At 43.1% G+C, this 16,243-nt stretch overlaps 1 protein-coding gene across 2 annotated transcripts in view; it reads left to right on the top strand.

Annotated features, from left to right (window-relative positions):
- The window catches only part of Ttc27 (tetratricopeptide repeat domain 27), a 132,462-nt gene extending 129,045 nt beyond the window's left edge, over window positions 1–3,417 (top strand). For both annotated transcript variants that reach the window (XM_090337187.1, XM_090337189.1), the window contains exon 20: window positions 3,182–3,417. In XM_090337187.1, the coding sequence (XP_090193313.1) occupies window positions 3,182–3,304 (123 nt within the window). In that variant the 3' untranslated portion in view covers window positions 3,305–3,417. The remainder of the gene's footprint in view (window positions 1–3,181) is intronic.
- The last annotated feature ends 12,826 nt before the right edge of the window (window positions 3,418–16,243 follow it).

The raw sequence follows: 16,243 nt of genomic DNA, 5'->3' as shown, positions 1-16,243 counted from the left end.
AATGTCAAGGCAGCAATTTTTCAGTAACTTTCTGCCCCCAAATAGATGCTAAGTTCCCTACTTCTGATGAGATCGCAGCCTGTGCTTCATTCTGTGACTGGGCAGGAGTTGTCCCTCTAGTGTCCTTATCTTCCTATAAGCTTACCTGCTTGACTTGAATGGTACTGAAAACCATCCCATAGTCTGGAGGATTCCCAAATATTGAAAACAAGCTGCATCACAATGAGAACATAGATTTTTGTTCTCATTAGTCCCCAACTGAATCATTCCCACCCCCCAAAAAAAGGTGCTTCTGGGCACACTGGCCTATGCCTATAATCCTAGCTACTCAGGAGGCTGAGATCTGAGGATTGTGTTTCAAAGCCAGCACAGGCACTAAGGACCGTGAGACTCTTATCTCCAATTAACCCCCAGAAAACCAGAAGTGTTGCTGTAGCTCAAAGGATACGGTGGAAATCTTTGGGTTTGTAGATCATATGCTTTTTCTCTTTTTAAATTGGATTTGCTAAACTGAATTGCATTTAAAAAGTCCCACTTTAGAAAGTGAAGCCAGAAGAGGTGGCACATGCCTGTATATCTTAGCATTTGAGAAGCTGAGGCAGGAGGTTTACAGTTTTCAGACCAGCTTAGGCTGTATACTGGAACCCTGTCTCAAAATACAAAGTGAAAATGAATGGAAATAACTGGATAATGTGCAGTAGATGTGGCTTGCATAAATTTCTGATCTTTTCTCATCATGCCAGGGACTTTGTGTAAATAAACTGCTATGGCTATATAAATAAGAAAATACTACAGACAGGTACATCTCAATTGCCAAGCACTAGTAACTTTTACGTAGATTCTACAAGTTGTTCAGTCTACACTCTCCGAGGACAGAGTAACTGCTAGGCCTTTAGCGTCTTGTCATTGTACAGGGCTGCTGGGTGGAGGCCAGCACGGGCTTCACTTCAGACCTAACGGATCATTTATTCTTTTAAGCTTCAGTTTCTCTTTGCTTTTCTTTACCTCAAAAAAAATGTGGTATGGGTTGTAATAGTTTGTATATACTATAATTCTTTTTTTTAATATGCAGTATGAATCTGGGCACAAGTGGTTCATGCCTATAATCTTGTCTACCGAGGCTGAGAATGGGAGGATTGTGGTTTGAGGCTAGCTTATGGAGAAAGGCTCATGAAACTCATAGCTTCCCAATCCTAGCTGTGTGCAGCGGCAAGTATATGCTAACCTGAGCTAAATAGAAGATTGAAAGTAGTCACCTGTCATCCCCTCTATAATGGGGAGCCTGAAATAGGTAGATCATAGTACCTGAGTAGGAAGTAAGACCTTATCTAAAAAACAGTTGCAATAGAGAAGGGCTGAAGGAGTGGCTCACTGGTAGAACATCTGTTTAACAATCAAGAGGCACTGAGTTTAAACCCCTGTATTGTTTGCCTCCGCCCTTCTAAGAGTTCTGAGTCCAAGTTATTTTCTCTGCTAATTACATTGCAGTAGCTCTTACATCCACACTATTATGAAATGCTATATAAATGGTTTATTCAAGTCTGATGAAAATGATTTATTCATAGCAAGCCAAATTCTGGCTAAAACATACGCATGTGCACTCCCATGCATACGTGCACAAATGCACACATATACACAGTCATACACAATTACATATGTATGCATGCGTGCACACACATACAGTCAAACACAGACCCCCTTCTCTCACCTCCCCCCCCCCAAATCCAGCACAAAGCATGGTCACAAAATGTTGAAACTGATTTTCATGGGTCCCTCCTTTGGCTTTTAGACAGTCCAAAGTACATCCAGCTCTGGTAGCATGGAAATATGTTGTGATAAAGTTCTCAAGGTAATTCTTTTTCTAGAGGAGCACTCATTTATTTTTATTGTATTTTTCTGGATTTTTTTCTTTTGCTTTGATCATATTTCAGTACTCTTTGTGGTCTCTAGAGCCTATGTGAAAGTTATTATTTCTTTTCTCTCTTTCTCTCTCTCTCTTTCCATCTCTCTCTTTCTCTCCCTCCCTTCTTCCCTCCCTCCTTCTCTCTCTCTCTATTTCTCCCTCCCCCTTCCCTTTCCTTCTTTCTTCCTTCCTTCCTTCCGTTTCTTCCTTCCTTCCTTCCTTCCTTCCTTTCTTCCTTCCTTCCTTCCTTCCTTCCTTCCTTCCTTCTTTCCTTCCTTCCTTCCTTCCTTTCTTTTGTTGTCAGTCCTGGGGTTTGAACCCAGGGCCTGAGCACTGTCCCTGAGCTTCTTTTGCTCAAGGCTAGTATTCTACTGCTGTGCCACAACACCATTTTGGGTTTTTTTTTTTTTCTGCTTTTGTGGTATTGAGGAATTGAACCCAGGGTTTCATGCATGCTAGGCAAGCACTCTACCATTAAGCCACATTCCCAGTTCTGATTTTTTTTTTGTGGGGCTTGAACTTAGGGTCTGGGTGCTTTCCCTAAACTCTTTAGCTCAAGGCTACCACTGTACCACTTTGAGCTACAGCACCACTTCCAGTTTTCTCGAGGTTAATTGGAGATAAGAGTTTCATGGACTTTTGAGTCTGGGCTGGCTTTGAATCTCTATCCTCAAATCCTCCTGAGTAGCTAGGATTATAGACATGAGCCACTAGCACCGGGTGAAAATTAATTTGGGGGGGCCAGTCCTTGGGTCTGGGCACTGTCCTTGGGCTTTCTCAAGGCTAGAGCTCTACCACTTGAGCCATAGCACCAGCTTTTTTTTTTTTTTTTTTAGTGTATATGATACCAAGGAATTGAACCTGGGTCTTTGTGCATGCTAGGCAAGCACTCTACCACTAGACCAAACTCCTGGCCCTGAAAATTAACTTTCAAGTAGCACAATGACATGATTTTTATGAATTTGATGTAAAATATATTTGCTTTGCTCTCATACATAGTAAACAGGTCTTCATTTGGAGTGATGAGGTTGGTCATCCTAAACCATTTTAACAGGGAAATGAATGACTAGTATTTAAGGCAGCTACTTGGATGGCAGAGCTCTTGAATTCTAAGTTGAGGCATGTTGTTTTGATTCATTACTTGTTATAGCTGTCATGTGTCTATAAACAATACTGCTAGTCTATGTGTTATTATGCAAAGGATTTCAACTCTATACTATATTCTATTTGGAAGTTTTCATTGTTTTGATGGTCATGCTTTTTTTTTGTTTGCTGCAGCAAAACTTTACAGATGTGGCAAGTGGGGAAATCTCTGGGGAGTTGGTGGACGACGTAGCAGCTGTAGATACTTTGGTACAAGAGCTTCAAGACCTGAGCAACCAGTTTCGGAATCAGTATTGACCATGCCAGAGAGGGTTCTGGAAAAAGGACTTTAGCCTTCTTCAGTATCTCTCATGCCTGTATATCTGAAACACAAGATACTTGTTCTTAAAATAAATTTGTGTTATGCCTAACATTCTTGTTTTTGTGACATTCTTGTTTGTGATGTTTGACGTACATTAAGCAAAAATGTTCCTACTTTTCATTTTGCCCAGTTATGGTTATATTCAGTATTTATGGTATTTTTGAGTTATTTCAGCCTGAAGAGCAAATAAAATTATAGTTTCCTTTTAGCATAGAGTTCATTTTCTTTCAGCCTAACATGAATTGTATCATTTTTTGGAAAAACTTAGTCTAAACTTAGTCTACAAGTTTGTAGAACCATAGATCTGCTGCCTCTATTATCCAAGAGTGATAAAGAGTGAATTTGGCAATAGAAACATTTGTACTTCTTTCGACTTTGTGTTTGTGTCAGAAAGATACATGCTTGGCTAAATTAAAAATGTGAGCATGATTTAACTTCTGACTCAAGAAAAGAAGTGACAAAACCCAGATTAGAACTCATCCATTAGCCACTAGTAATAATGACAGCCACCTCCTTGTGATGTGTGCTGCGAGCCCTAAAGATGTTGGTTAGTAAGGTTTATCTTGCTTATCTTTCTGCCGATAGTAAGGTTTATCTTGCTTATCTTTCTGCCGATCGTCATGGGAGGCTTAGAAGAACACAAATCTCAGAGCAGTTTCTTAGATCTATAATGATTGAATGTTTGCATTTCCATAAGTTTCAGCTTTGGTTGTCTAGCACTAATACCTTTGTTTCCAGAATCATACTTTTGCTTTGTCAACTAGAAAACCAGAAAAGAAGTGCTCTCTTGTGTTGGTTGCATTCCCACGGTACCAATGATAATAATAAGTTGTTAAGGTCTCAGTTTGATATTAGCCAGTTATTTGTAAGGATTATTTACACCTCTTAAAAATCATTAAATTCCTTGCCAACCTTTCCCTCCTAAAGAGGTAGCATAATAAATTAGGTTCTAAGTGCAGAGGGGTAGAAACAAACTCCAGTGGAATAAGAAGACCTCTTAGCACCCAAACCAAGCCTCTAGAAGTTGAGATGGCCATATCACATCTAGAACTCAGAGCAGTGTGTACTCGATGGGTGGGAAGGGAGGAGTGAGGCTCAGAATCCAGAATGGACTGTGAGGCCTAGGTAGGGGTAGAGGGCATGGTCATAGAACCCCACACATTGAAGGCAAAGTTTGGTTGTGTCCCAAGAACATTCTCTGTTGTCCTTGTTGCTGTTGGAGGTGCTGTTGTGTCCCAAGGACATTCTTTCTCTGTTGTCCTTGTTGCTGTTGGAGGTGCTGTCACTGTAGCATTCAGACACAAAAGGGTAAAGCATCACAGGTATGCATACTCAGTCTACCTACTTTCCAGACTGGGTTAAAAGATTCTGACATCAGAATCTGCCTAGCCAGTGAGGTTACTTGTGACCATTTATCCAGTTTACACTAATAGAGCTGTTAGGCTAAAATTGTGCATGAGTCTGAGGGAAAGTCTTTCCCTTCTTCTCTTATTTTGATTTTATAGTATCTGCATCGATCTAAACTACTGTTTAAATAAAGTAACTCTGCCAACCAAAAGCGAGGAATAAAGCCTGCTAAGGGGACACAACACACTTGCTTTCTCTGCCTGTTTGTTCAAAGAGGGCCTATCGTGAGATTGCAGAGAGGCTTGATTCAGATGGCGAGTGCCAGGCCATGGAAATACAGAAGGATTTTTCACAGCACACAGAAGTACTTATAAATAGATAGGTTTCAATCAACAAGCAGCTCATTCAGGCATGTGCTCAAATATAGTAGCTGCATTCATTAGATAGACATTTCCACTAATCCTGACCCTCTACTAATAAAAGAGGAATCCTGCTGTGGTTGAAGGTAGTATTGCTTTGCTTTTAACCCTCAGAGGCTTCCACAGTTCCAAGTCTAATAATAATTGTAGCCACATTTGGTTTTCAACAAGTGGACTTAAAACCTGAGCTTATCTTGAAAATTTCTCTATTCTTATTACAGTGGTTTAATGAAAGGGTACTTAAAAAAAATGTGGATATGTAGTTCAGAGCAGACCCATTCTAAAGTGGGTGTGTGTGTGCACACGCGCGCATACGCTCCCATTTTATCATAATTAAGTGCTGACTCTTTCACCCTGGCGAACGAAAACTGAGCGGTTTCTGGTGTTTTTTGTTTTGTTTTTCTTTAATCTTAGGGTAAGTAACCAATTAATGTTCAAGTTCAGAATATTTTCAAGCTCTTAATGTAGTAGTTTGATTTTATATTTGGATGTTTTCCTGTTGGGCTCGGCGTTGCTCAGCAGGCTCTTCCTTCTCGTGTTGTTTAGAGCTAACTGTCATTAGTTTGCTTAACACAACACCACAATTTTTTCTCTTGCCAGTGACGTCAGATGTGCCTTCCTTTTTATTATTCTGACTTCTAAACTGCAGTGGCCTGTAAGTCAACCTCACCATCTCCTGGCCCCATGCCCAACATTGTGATCTAGGAAAAGGAAGTTCTGCCAAGGGCTATGAGGCGGAAAGCTGATATTATTAAAGTGGGCTTCTGAACAGTAAGTATCAGCCAGTTGAAAAAAAATCCCTTCTCATGTTACTTCAAGAGTGGGGAGGGGGGGGGAGGGGGAACGATAAATGGTGTTAATGTTGTTAAGGAGCTAACTCAGGCCTTGATGACTTTTCCCATACTGAGGTTTAAATGCATGTCAGTATCTATGGGCAGACAGTGGTGTTCCCATGCTCACGTGTTTTCATGAGACTCTCTTACTGTGGGAGTCTTAGATGTATTAAAAGATTCATGTAAACAAACAAAAGGCATAATACAAAAAGTATATATTAGCTGGTTGCAGTGGCTAACGCCTGTAATCCTAGCTACTCAGGAGGCTGAGATCTGAGGATTATGGTTCAAAGCCAGTCCAGGCACTAAAGTTTGTGAGACTGTTATCTCCAGTTAGGCACCAGAAAACCAGAGGTGGCGCTGTGGCTCAAGGGGTAGGGCAATAGCCTTGAGCTGAAGAACTCAGAGACACCGCCCAGGCCCAGAGTTCAAGCCCCATGACCAAAGGGGAAAAAAAGTATACCTTAGAAACTATTTGATGCCAGGCACCAGTGGCTCACAATCTGAGGACACACACTTTAAAAAGAGAAAGAAAGGAAAGAAACCATTTCTCATTTGGGATCCTGATGGCATGGGTTCTTGAACAGCCTCATGTAAGTCTCTGCTCTTCTTTCTCTAGCAGCCTTTCTGGGCTGCAAGTGGGGGTATGGAAAGAGAGAAAGAAAAGCATATGATATGAAGTAAAGAAAAAGCAAAGTTCACATCAGAGTTAAGAAAAGTAAAGAGAGAGAGATTGGAATGACTGGAGAGCAGAAGAGGGACATTAAGGGGTGGGATGGGGTGGGGCAGGGCCAGGAGGGGGGAGGAGAGGGGACTTGTGTGTAAATGAATGTGCTGTGGGTTCGCACATGGCCATTACAGTAACTGTTAAATGATGACATGGGTAGAGGACTGGGAGACAGAAGTTCCATGCATCTCTACTTCTGCTGTGACCACAGCTGAGCTCTGGATCCTCTCTGAGCCTCAGTTTCCTCGGCTAGGAAATGCAAGTAGCCACTTTTGCAAGACACACAGGATTTGTCAGACGATGAATGTGAAATATTTTGTGAAGAGTTAGTGCAACCAGAATAGAAGGGGCTTTGTAGACATCTGGCTGTGGAGTCCCTGCATGGGAGCATCCCGCAACTTGGCTCCAGTTTCTATCATCCCCATGGGGTTGTAACCCTGTGGTTTGAAGGACAGTGCTGCACATCTTTCTCTCCTGTGTGCCCTGGTCACTCCCTCCTGAATCGCTTGTTCTTAGGATGTCTGGGGAGAAAGTAGCTTGGTATTTCTACAGCTGCCTAGCCACCAGACCTGCTCACACAACACAAAGATGGCTTCCAGCTTATTAACTAACCTTGTATTCCAGCTTGAACTCCTGATTATAGTCAGGAGTGATGTGGATTGTATTTTCTGATTAATGTTCACCGTGTGTGTGTGTGTGTGTGTGTGTGTGTGTGTGTGTGTGTGTGTGTGTGTGTGTGTTGTACTGGTACTGGTACTGGGGTTTGAACTCAGTGCCTGGCCTTGGGTACTGTCACTTAGCCTTTTCATTTAAGCCACAACTTCTGTTCCAGGTTTTTGCTGGTTAATTGAAGATAAAAGTCTCATGGACTTTCCAGCCTGGGCTGGCTTCAAACTATGATCCTTGATCTCAGCCTCCTTGGTAACTAAGATTTCAGACATGAGCTACTGGTACTCAGCTCACCTTCCTTCTAAATAATTGAGAGTGCTGCATTCTACAAATAAGGTAGATGATGCAAATAAACAATAAGAAAAAAGTAGCAAAAATTCTACTCCTGGAGAAGATAACGTGAACATTTTCCTACCTGTTTCCAGAACTTCCAGACTATTGGCTCTACACATGTACTTGTGGGCCACAGCTTGTGACTCTTCCACTTTCCAGTGGAGCAGAAGCCCTAAGCATTCTGTAGTAATACACTGAGTAGAAACTTTGCTCTATGCAGGCTGGTAATCACATGGCCCGGGAGCCCTGCCCCCAGGCAGCATGTGCTCATAGTGGTGAACAAGCCCTGACCCTGCCCTGCCTTGCGCTGCTAATCCGTGATGTTAGTGTGGGAGTTGTATGAATTGAGTTTTCCAATATGACATTGTTTCAACATTTTTCAACAATGGGTTTATCAGAATGAAACTCCCTCATAAATCAAGTTAAATCAATCTGTATACAGATCAGAAAATTGGCTTAAAAAAAATAAACAAAACAAAAAAACTAAGGGCTGGAGGCACAGCTTAGTGGTAGAGTGCCTGCCTAGCAAGCATGAGGCTCTGAGTTCAAACTCCAATACTTCTGAAAACAACATACACATTTGTGTGTGTTCGTTTTTCTTACTTAAGCAGGCCTCTTTGGCATTGTGGAGATGAGTGCCTTGTTTAAGATAAAACACAACCCAACTATCAGACTGATTATTGTGCAAAAAAGAGCCAAGGGCTTGGGAATATAGCTTAGAGTGCTTAGTGGTAGAGTACACATACACAGAAAAAGATGAAAGTAGTACTGTGGCTCAAGTGGTAGAGCTCTAGCCTTGAGCACAGAGAGGTTTTGGGACAGTGCTCATGCCCTAAGTTCAAGCCCTAGGATTGGCAAAACCAAATATATATAGAGAGATAACTGGGACAGGAGCATGGCCTAGTGGTAGTGTGCTTGCCTAGCATTCACTAACCCCTGGGTTTGATACCTTGGTACCACATACACAGAAAAAGTTGGAAGTAGGGCTATGGCTCAAGTGGTAGAGTGTCAGCCTTGAGAAAGCTCAAGGACAGTGCTCAGGCCCTGAGTTCAAGTCCCAAGACTGGCCAAAAAATAGATAGGTAAGTTAAAATATAAAAGTTCAAAATCACCAAAGAACCGAAAGTTAAAAATTTGGCTGTGTTAAAATGGCTGTTCGGGGCCGGGAGTTTGGCCTAGTGGTTAAAGTGCTTGCCTAGCATGCATGAAGACCCGGGTTCGATCCCTCGGCACCACATACATAGAAAAAAGCCGGAAGTGGTGCTGAGGCTCAAGTGGTAGAGCTCTAGCCTTGAGAAAGTCCAAGGACAGTGCTCAGGCCCTGAACTCAAGCCCAGGACTGGCAAATAAATAAATAAATAAATAAATAAATAAATAAATAAATAAATAAAATGGCTGTTCGTCCTGTGTATTAGTGTAACTGCAACTCTTCAAAAATGGTGTGTGCTGCCAGACACTAGTGGCTCATGCCTGTAACCCTGAGCTGGAGTCTAATGGGCCTGACCTAGAACCCTGATCTTCCTATTCTCAGCTTCTCATGAGACTATGATAAAAGCCCAGCAGAGGGTTAAGGAGTCTTGGAACTTCTCTGCCTCACTGGTTTAACTCTCCCAAGTAGTTTGAATTACAGAGACAGAGGTGATCCTCCAGTCTGACTTTGTTTTGGGGGGAGTGAGGGGCAATCTGCCCCTTCTTCTCAAGGTAATCTTCTCTACAAGTTACAAACGTGACTTTTTTTTTTTTTTTTTTTTTTTTTTTGCCAGTCCTGGGCTTGAGCTCAGGGCCTGAGCACTGTCCTTGGACTTTCTCAAGGCTAGAGCTCTACCACTTGAGCCTCAGCACCACTTCCGGCTTTTTTCTATGTATGTGGTACCGAGGAATCAAACCCGGGTCTTCATGCATGCTAGGCAAACACTTTAACCACTAGGCCAAACTCCCGGCCCCACAAACGTGACTTTTGAGGAAGTACATTGCTTATTTGAGGTGAAATCAGGCAACTGAAGCCCAAACTATACCTCACCTAATTCCCCTACTATCCGTACCACCAAACACCCCCTTAAACAAAACACAACAACACTTTACAGCTCCTAGGTTGTTTTACTCTAAAGCAAAAATAAGCATTATTTGATGTGATACTCTCAATTCTTCACTTCTTTATTACAGTTAAGGTGATTCTGTGCCTTTCCACATTGCTGTCTGAATAAATAGCGAGATAATAGCTTCAGAGAGCCGGGGCCAGCCTTGAGTCGTTGATTGAGTGTGGGCATCTTGGTGATCGAAGCCAGCTTCTCACATTTCTTCTTGAAAAGCACAGTGTTGACATGTTGAAATCCCATGCCGTTTCCAAACTCTTGTCTGAGGGGAAATAAAGTCCCTGTGACTGTCTGAAGGCCAAGTTGAATAGGAAGGCTTCGAGACCCTCTACTTCACAGCTTGGGCTGGCATGGCAATTTCTAAGTTGTCATGGAAACACTAAATGTCACATCTTGGCAAGATCCACATACTGTCAGTTATAGGACTGGCACTTAATTGTGCCTGTGTTACTTTTGAAAAAAAATAAAAATAAAGGTGAAATCTTATCTGCATCATTAAGGGGATGATAAATCAAAACTTACTACACTCCAAAAGAGAAAAAAAAATAATCCTAAGATTTGAAGCATTTCTAAAAGAATTCCAAAAATGTATATTTCAAGAGGATATCTCAGGGCAACCCTAAATAAACCAGTGACCTACAGATCAAAGCCATTGTATTTATGAGCTGTCTCCTGACCGACAATCCTACTGTCCAACTGTCACCCAGGCCCTCCCCCGTCTTCCTTTACTTTCTTCCTCTAAGAATCACAAATCAGCCTTGACAGCATTTGGTTTCTCATCTTCAGGAATGTAGCTGGTACATTCTTCATGTAAGGAGGCAATCTAGGAAGGGGTAGGAACCAGACAGAATGAAGAGTATCTTATTTCATCTGCACAGAACAAAAGAGTGCCTCTCTCTTTCTTTTACAAGAGCCTGCACTCCTCTGAGGAATTCAGTGGAAGCAGACTGGCTGAGCTTAGTCACTAAGACAGATGGGGGGGTAGGGAAGGGGGTGTCATTATTCTACTATTAGGGTCCCATTTTAGGAAGGGAGCAGTAATGAGGGATTGACACCAGGTTATTTATACCTGACTACAACCTTCCCGCAAATGAAGCGCTTCCCTGCACTGATCCCAAGTTCAACAAGCTCATGGGAACATTTTTTTTTTTTGCCAGTCCTGGGCTTGGGCTCAGGGCCTGAGCACTGTCCTTGGACTTTCTCAAGGCTAGAGCTCTACCACTTGAGCCTCAGCACCACTTCCGGCTTTTTTCTATGTATGTGGTACCGAGGAATCGAACCCTGGTCTTCGTGCATGCTAGGCAAGCACTCTACCATTAGGCCAAACTCCCAGCCCCCTCATGGGAACATTATTTTTGAAGTGCTCCGAGTTGTTTATCCTGTGTGTCCCAGATGCTCTGTGGAGCATAGGTATGTCGGTGACCTCCAAGGCAGCATCCAATCACTTCTGCGTCCTGTGTCCACAGCCTTATGAAATCTCCCCCTTAAGTATCTTGCTTCAATAAACAATTGGTATCTAAAAGGATGTTATTTCTGTAAGGAAATGGTGCAACATAGTGACTTGTGCCTTACTAGCAGACTCTCCCTTTCTGGTGTTTTTATTTTGTTTTGCTTGGCTTCGCGGGGCTTGGACTCTGCACCTGGGTGCTGTCCCTGAGTTCTTCAGCTCAAGTCTATGGCCCTACCCCGTGAGCCACAGTACCACTTCCAGTTTTCTAGTGGTTAATTGGAGATAAGAGTCTGACGTTCTTTAGTGCCCAGGCTGGCTTTGAACCATGATCACCTCACATCGATGGAGTTGGATTTGATGAAGCTGTCATTATGTGGTACAGCCTTGCTCAAATGATGCTACCAGATGATCTATAGAAAGGGACTCAGTGGCCAGAAGATGATCAAAACCTTAGACGTGCTGTTTCCCTTCATGAAAGTGGCAAGAGTCTCTAAGAAGTCTTACAGAGAGAAATAGGTGCAGCCCAACTACCAGCTCTGGCTTCCTGTAAGGCGTTGAGTGGGGTCAGGAGGTCTGGAAGTAGCCCTGTTACTTCTCCATGGGATTCCTACTCAAGTAGTGCCCATCCCAGAGTCAGTACAGCATGCTTTGGGTTTTCTCTGTAACCCTGTGAGTTTCTGATGCTGTTTAGAACAGCATGTGATACATGATTGTAACTGATGATGTTTGAATGGATGCTGAGCTAAAAGTACAGAACTCCAGTTGCTAAGAGCTGAGCAATCTAGCTCTAACTGAACATTGTATTTGATAACCAGGGTGCCAGGACCTCTGTGTTCATGGGACTTTCTGGTAAAGTGGAAAGATTTCAGATATGAGAGACTCATTTTTCCACCAAATATTTCCAGCCGAGTATTTCCTATGTGTCAAACCCTATGCTGTGTGTTTAGTTTAGGGTGAAACTCAGTGATAAAGTTTTCCTGAGCTGGACACCTGGAGCTCATGTCTGAAAAATCAAACTACTTACTGAGATCTGAGGATGGTGGTTTGAAGAATTAATCACCAATTAACTGCCAGAAATGGAGCTGTGGTTCAAGCAGGAGAATGCCAGCCTTGAGTGAAAAAGCTAAGGGACAGTGCCTAAGCCCTGAGTTCAAACCCCAGGATTGGTACCAAAAATTAATTAATTTAATTTAATGGAATAAAGCTTTCCTGCTAGAGATGTTTTGTGTGACTGAGAACATCTGCAGATTGAGTAGTGTGTTCCCATGGATGTGAGAACTCTCCCATCTCTTGTCCATGGGTCAGAGGTTGCCTGTTGAGACACTCAACAGGGAAGAGAGGGCTAGGTGAGCTAGCTCTGAGACGCACAAGTTACTCTGGGAAACGCAGTGGAAAACAAAAGCCAATCTGACAGAATTTTGTTTAAACCACTAAACTCTCTGTCAGCAACTCTGTCAGCTGGGTTCTAAGGGCTCAAGATGAATGGGACCCACTCCTTTCCTTCCGGGACTTTGTCTGGCAGGGCAAAGGGCAATTGAGGCTCATGGGAACTGACACGTGACACTGGAAAATCCAAGGATTGTATGACATTTCCAAGTATAGGTCGTACTTTTAATCTTTATCATCATTTCTTGCCTCATATCTGTTTTTTTTTTCTTTTTTGTCAGTCATGGGGCTTGAACTCTGGATTTGGGCACTGTCCCTGAGCTCTTCAGCTCAAGGCTTCCCATTTTCTAGTGATTAAATAGAGATGAGTCTAACGGTCTTTAGTGTTCAAGCTGGCTTTGAACCATAATCCTCAGATCTCAGCCTCCTGAGTAGCTAGGATTAAAGGTGTGAACCACCATGCCTAGCTAGATCTGTTTTTCTTCAAGAGCCAGCATCATTCCTCTCCTCTGGGTGTCTTATCCTGCAGTCCTAATAGCTATTCATTTAGAAGCTGTATAGTCAGTGATCACCCGGTCCTGACATAAACACAGCCCTCCTGTCTGTCTTCCACAAATAGCAGCAGGAAGAGGCAGTAGAAAAGATAGGAAAAAAGAGAAAGTTTGCTTGTTTGGTTCTTTCAGTGACTTGCTATACTTCCTTTGTGAGAAGCTATCATAAATCCAAGCCAGTAGCTGTGTCTGCAAAGAGCCCTGGATTCCGCAGACAGGATCTGTGGTAGTTTTATCGCTGTATTATTTTTTTTTACATTTTTTTTGCCAGTCCTAGGCTTGAGCTCAGGGCCTGAGCACTGTCCTTGGACTTTCTCAAGGCTAGAGCTCTACCACTTGAGCCTCAGCACCACTTCCGGCTTTTTTCTATGTATGTGGTAGTGAGGAATCAAACCCCGGTCTTTGTGCATGCTAGGCAAGCACTCTACCACTAGGCCAAACTCTCAGCCCTATCACTGTATTATATTTTCAGTACTGTGGTTTGAACTTGGGGTCTTAAGCAATACCATAGCCCTATTTCTCACTGGCTATTTTTGGGGGAAAAGTAGGCTTCCCTATTTGGCTGCTTGTGCATCTGTGCTATAATCCATCTATACTGGGGTTTCCATGGTTTCTGGGTATTGGCATATACAATTGTGTTGGGCTTTCTTCTATGAGATGGAGTTTTAAGGACTTTTCTGTTTGGGCTGGTCTAGAACTATGATCTATCCAATCTCAGCCTCCTGGTAGTTTAGAATGACAGGTGTATGCCATTGTACCTAGCTCTAGGTTGAGAAGGAATCTTGTGAACCTTTCAGCCTGGGGCTGGCCTTAAACCATGATCTTCCCTATTTCAGCCTCTTACGTAGCTAGAATTATACATGTGAATCCTGCTGCTCACTGTTGGCTCTTAGTGTTTTGCTCTTAGCACATTTGCTAAATTTCAGATTGCCCTCATCTCTTAAGATGGGCTAAGAAGTTAATCATTCTTGAGATTGTGTATAGATAAGTGTCCATATACTGAGCACACCATCTAAACAGTATGGAATGTGCTTAAGAAATCCAAATCCCTCCTTTTGTTTAAGCTGTAGAAACCACACTTGTTCTGAGTATATAAGGAGAACATTTCATTTCCAGCTGAGACATTCAGCCAGAAAGACCGCTTACTATAAAGACATACTATGTTTCTGAACCATATGGACCCTTAATCTATTCTGGAGGCTGAGGCTGGAGGATCTTGAACTTGAGTCCAGCCAGGGCCACATAAAGAAATCCTGTTCTAAGAAACCTTGGGCTCTCCTAGCAGAGATATGCAATAGAGCAAAACCTAGACACAGAAGGCCATATAGGATGATGCTAAATGAAAGGACCTCCAGGATATAGAAACAAAAGTCATGTAATGAGTGATTGAGTGATTGTTGTCCTTAATGTACTATGTTATCTCTCATCTTGCTGTCCCTTGGTTATCTCATATTGTTAGAGTATTTTTACCTTGTTATCTGATATATTGTATATATGATTATTTGGTTATTTGAAATCAGATAGGGAAGGGGGGAAAACAAGATGAGGGGCGGGGTGGGGGGAGGGAAATGGAGACCAAGACATGAGAAAGGGTATCAATGTATGTGAAGTAATGCACCTTCTGTCTGGTGAATATAATGTAACCCTTCTATTAATTACAATAAAAATATACAAAAAAAAAGAAAAACAAAAAAAGAAATCCTGTTCTATAATATTGTACGCTAAATGTAGCTGTTCCCCTCTGCCTGTAAGGGCTATTGTGACATGTAATGGTTGAGAACAATGGGTTTTTGCATTTGTGCCTAGAACAGAGGCTCAGGACACTTTGGCTCCATTCTTGGAGAAGCGCATCTTCCCATTTTCTCCTGGAGAAAGACAAGAGAGTGGATATTTATGTTGGCAGACATGAGTGAGAGAGAACATAAAAATGGATGGGGCATGTCTTCAATGATGGATGGAAATGAGACTATTTTGGCTTAGAAATCAATTTTCCTTTGCAATTCTACTCAGGCCAGGAAAGCCCAATTACTTCAGGACTTTCCTGGGGTAATTAATTCACCGGCAATGTCTTCCTCTCCGCCCTTCCTGTGGCCCCTTCCCCGTGGCTTTGTTTTTCTTTATTCAGAGGGTGTTACTGATACCAGGCTAGGGGTGAAGCCCCTATTCACACACCTCAGGAGGCAGTGGAGGTGGAGAGATGGGACATGCGCCCTTGCACCTTCATCCCTTGTCTGATCTGACGCCTGCGTGGTAGGCAGCTCTGTGCAGCGCCCACTGAGAAGGAAGAACCCTGGGCTAAGGGTTCCGAAGGAAGTGGATGTGCTATGAGGAAGGAGAGGACAGTGGCAGAATCGGGGTGGGTGGCTGTGATGGGGACGTGACTGGTGTTTAGAAAGCTGCCCTGGTCAGTAGGACTGGAGTGTGGGAAGATGGAGAGAAACTCGGCAAGGCCCAGCACTCCTCCTCCTCACCCCTCTCTGCTGTGGCCCCTTTCTGAGCCGTTGTAGCTCAAGAGAATGAAGTTGCATGGCTTCGTTCAGGAAAGCATGAGGGGAGGCTGGCCCTGCACTGGGCCAGAGTTGCGATGGTCAGCAGTCAGGTTGGCTCCTGTGGCATTGGAGCCGTGGCTCCTGGGCACTGTGGCCAGACCCACTCCAGGGAGCCAAGCTCTTACAGCATATGCCTACCGAGGTTCTGATGAGGGCAAAGGCGGGGCTGTGTTTTCCGTTTGGGAAATGGACAGAGCTGCATGAGGAGGTCAGCACGGATTGCCCAAGTACTGAGCTGAGGGCCTGATGGGCGAGCCGGGAAGTGAGTGGGGAAATGGAGACAGAGCCGTGGGCCTGGCAGGCTGAGTCCTCCGTGGGCAATGATGCACATTTCTTCTCATCACCATCTGTGACATCAGTCAGGGTAGAAAACTGTCACACCATGGAAGTTAATAAACGCTAAAAATGACCATCCATGCTCTAGAAAGCCAGCTGTTAACAGTTACTGGAACATCATTGTGCATATATGCATATGTATTCTTACTCAGTTTAATCCTTACAAGAAGCCCAGATTGTAT

Source organism: Megascapheus bottae, chromosome 7 (assembly GCF_031878675.1).
Source record: "Megascapheus bottae isolate mThoBot1 chromosome 7, mThoBot2.hap1, whole genome shotgun sequence".
Classification (NCBI taxonomy): domain Eukaryota; kingdom Metazoa; phylum Chordata; class Mammalia; order Rodentia; family Geomyidae; genus Megascapheus; species Megascapheus bottae.
The sequence above is the reverse complement of the archived record's forward strand: the minus strand, read 5'-3'. Positions and strand labels throughout refer to the sequence as shown.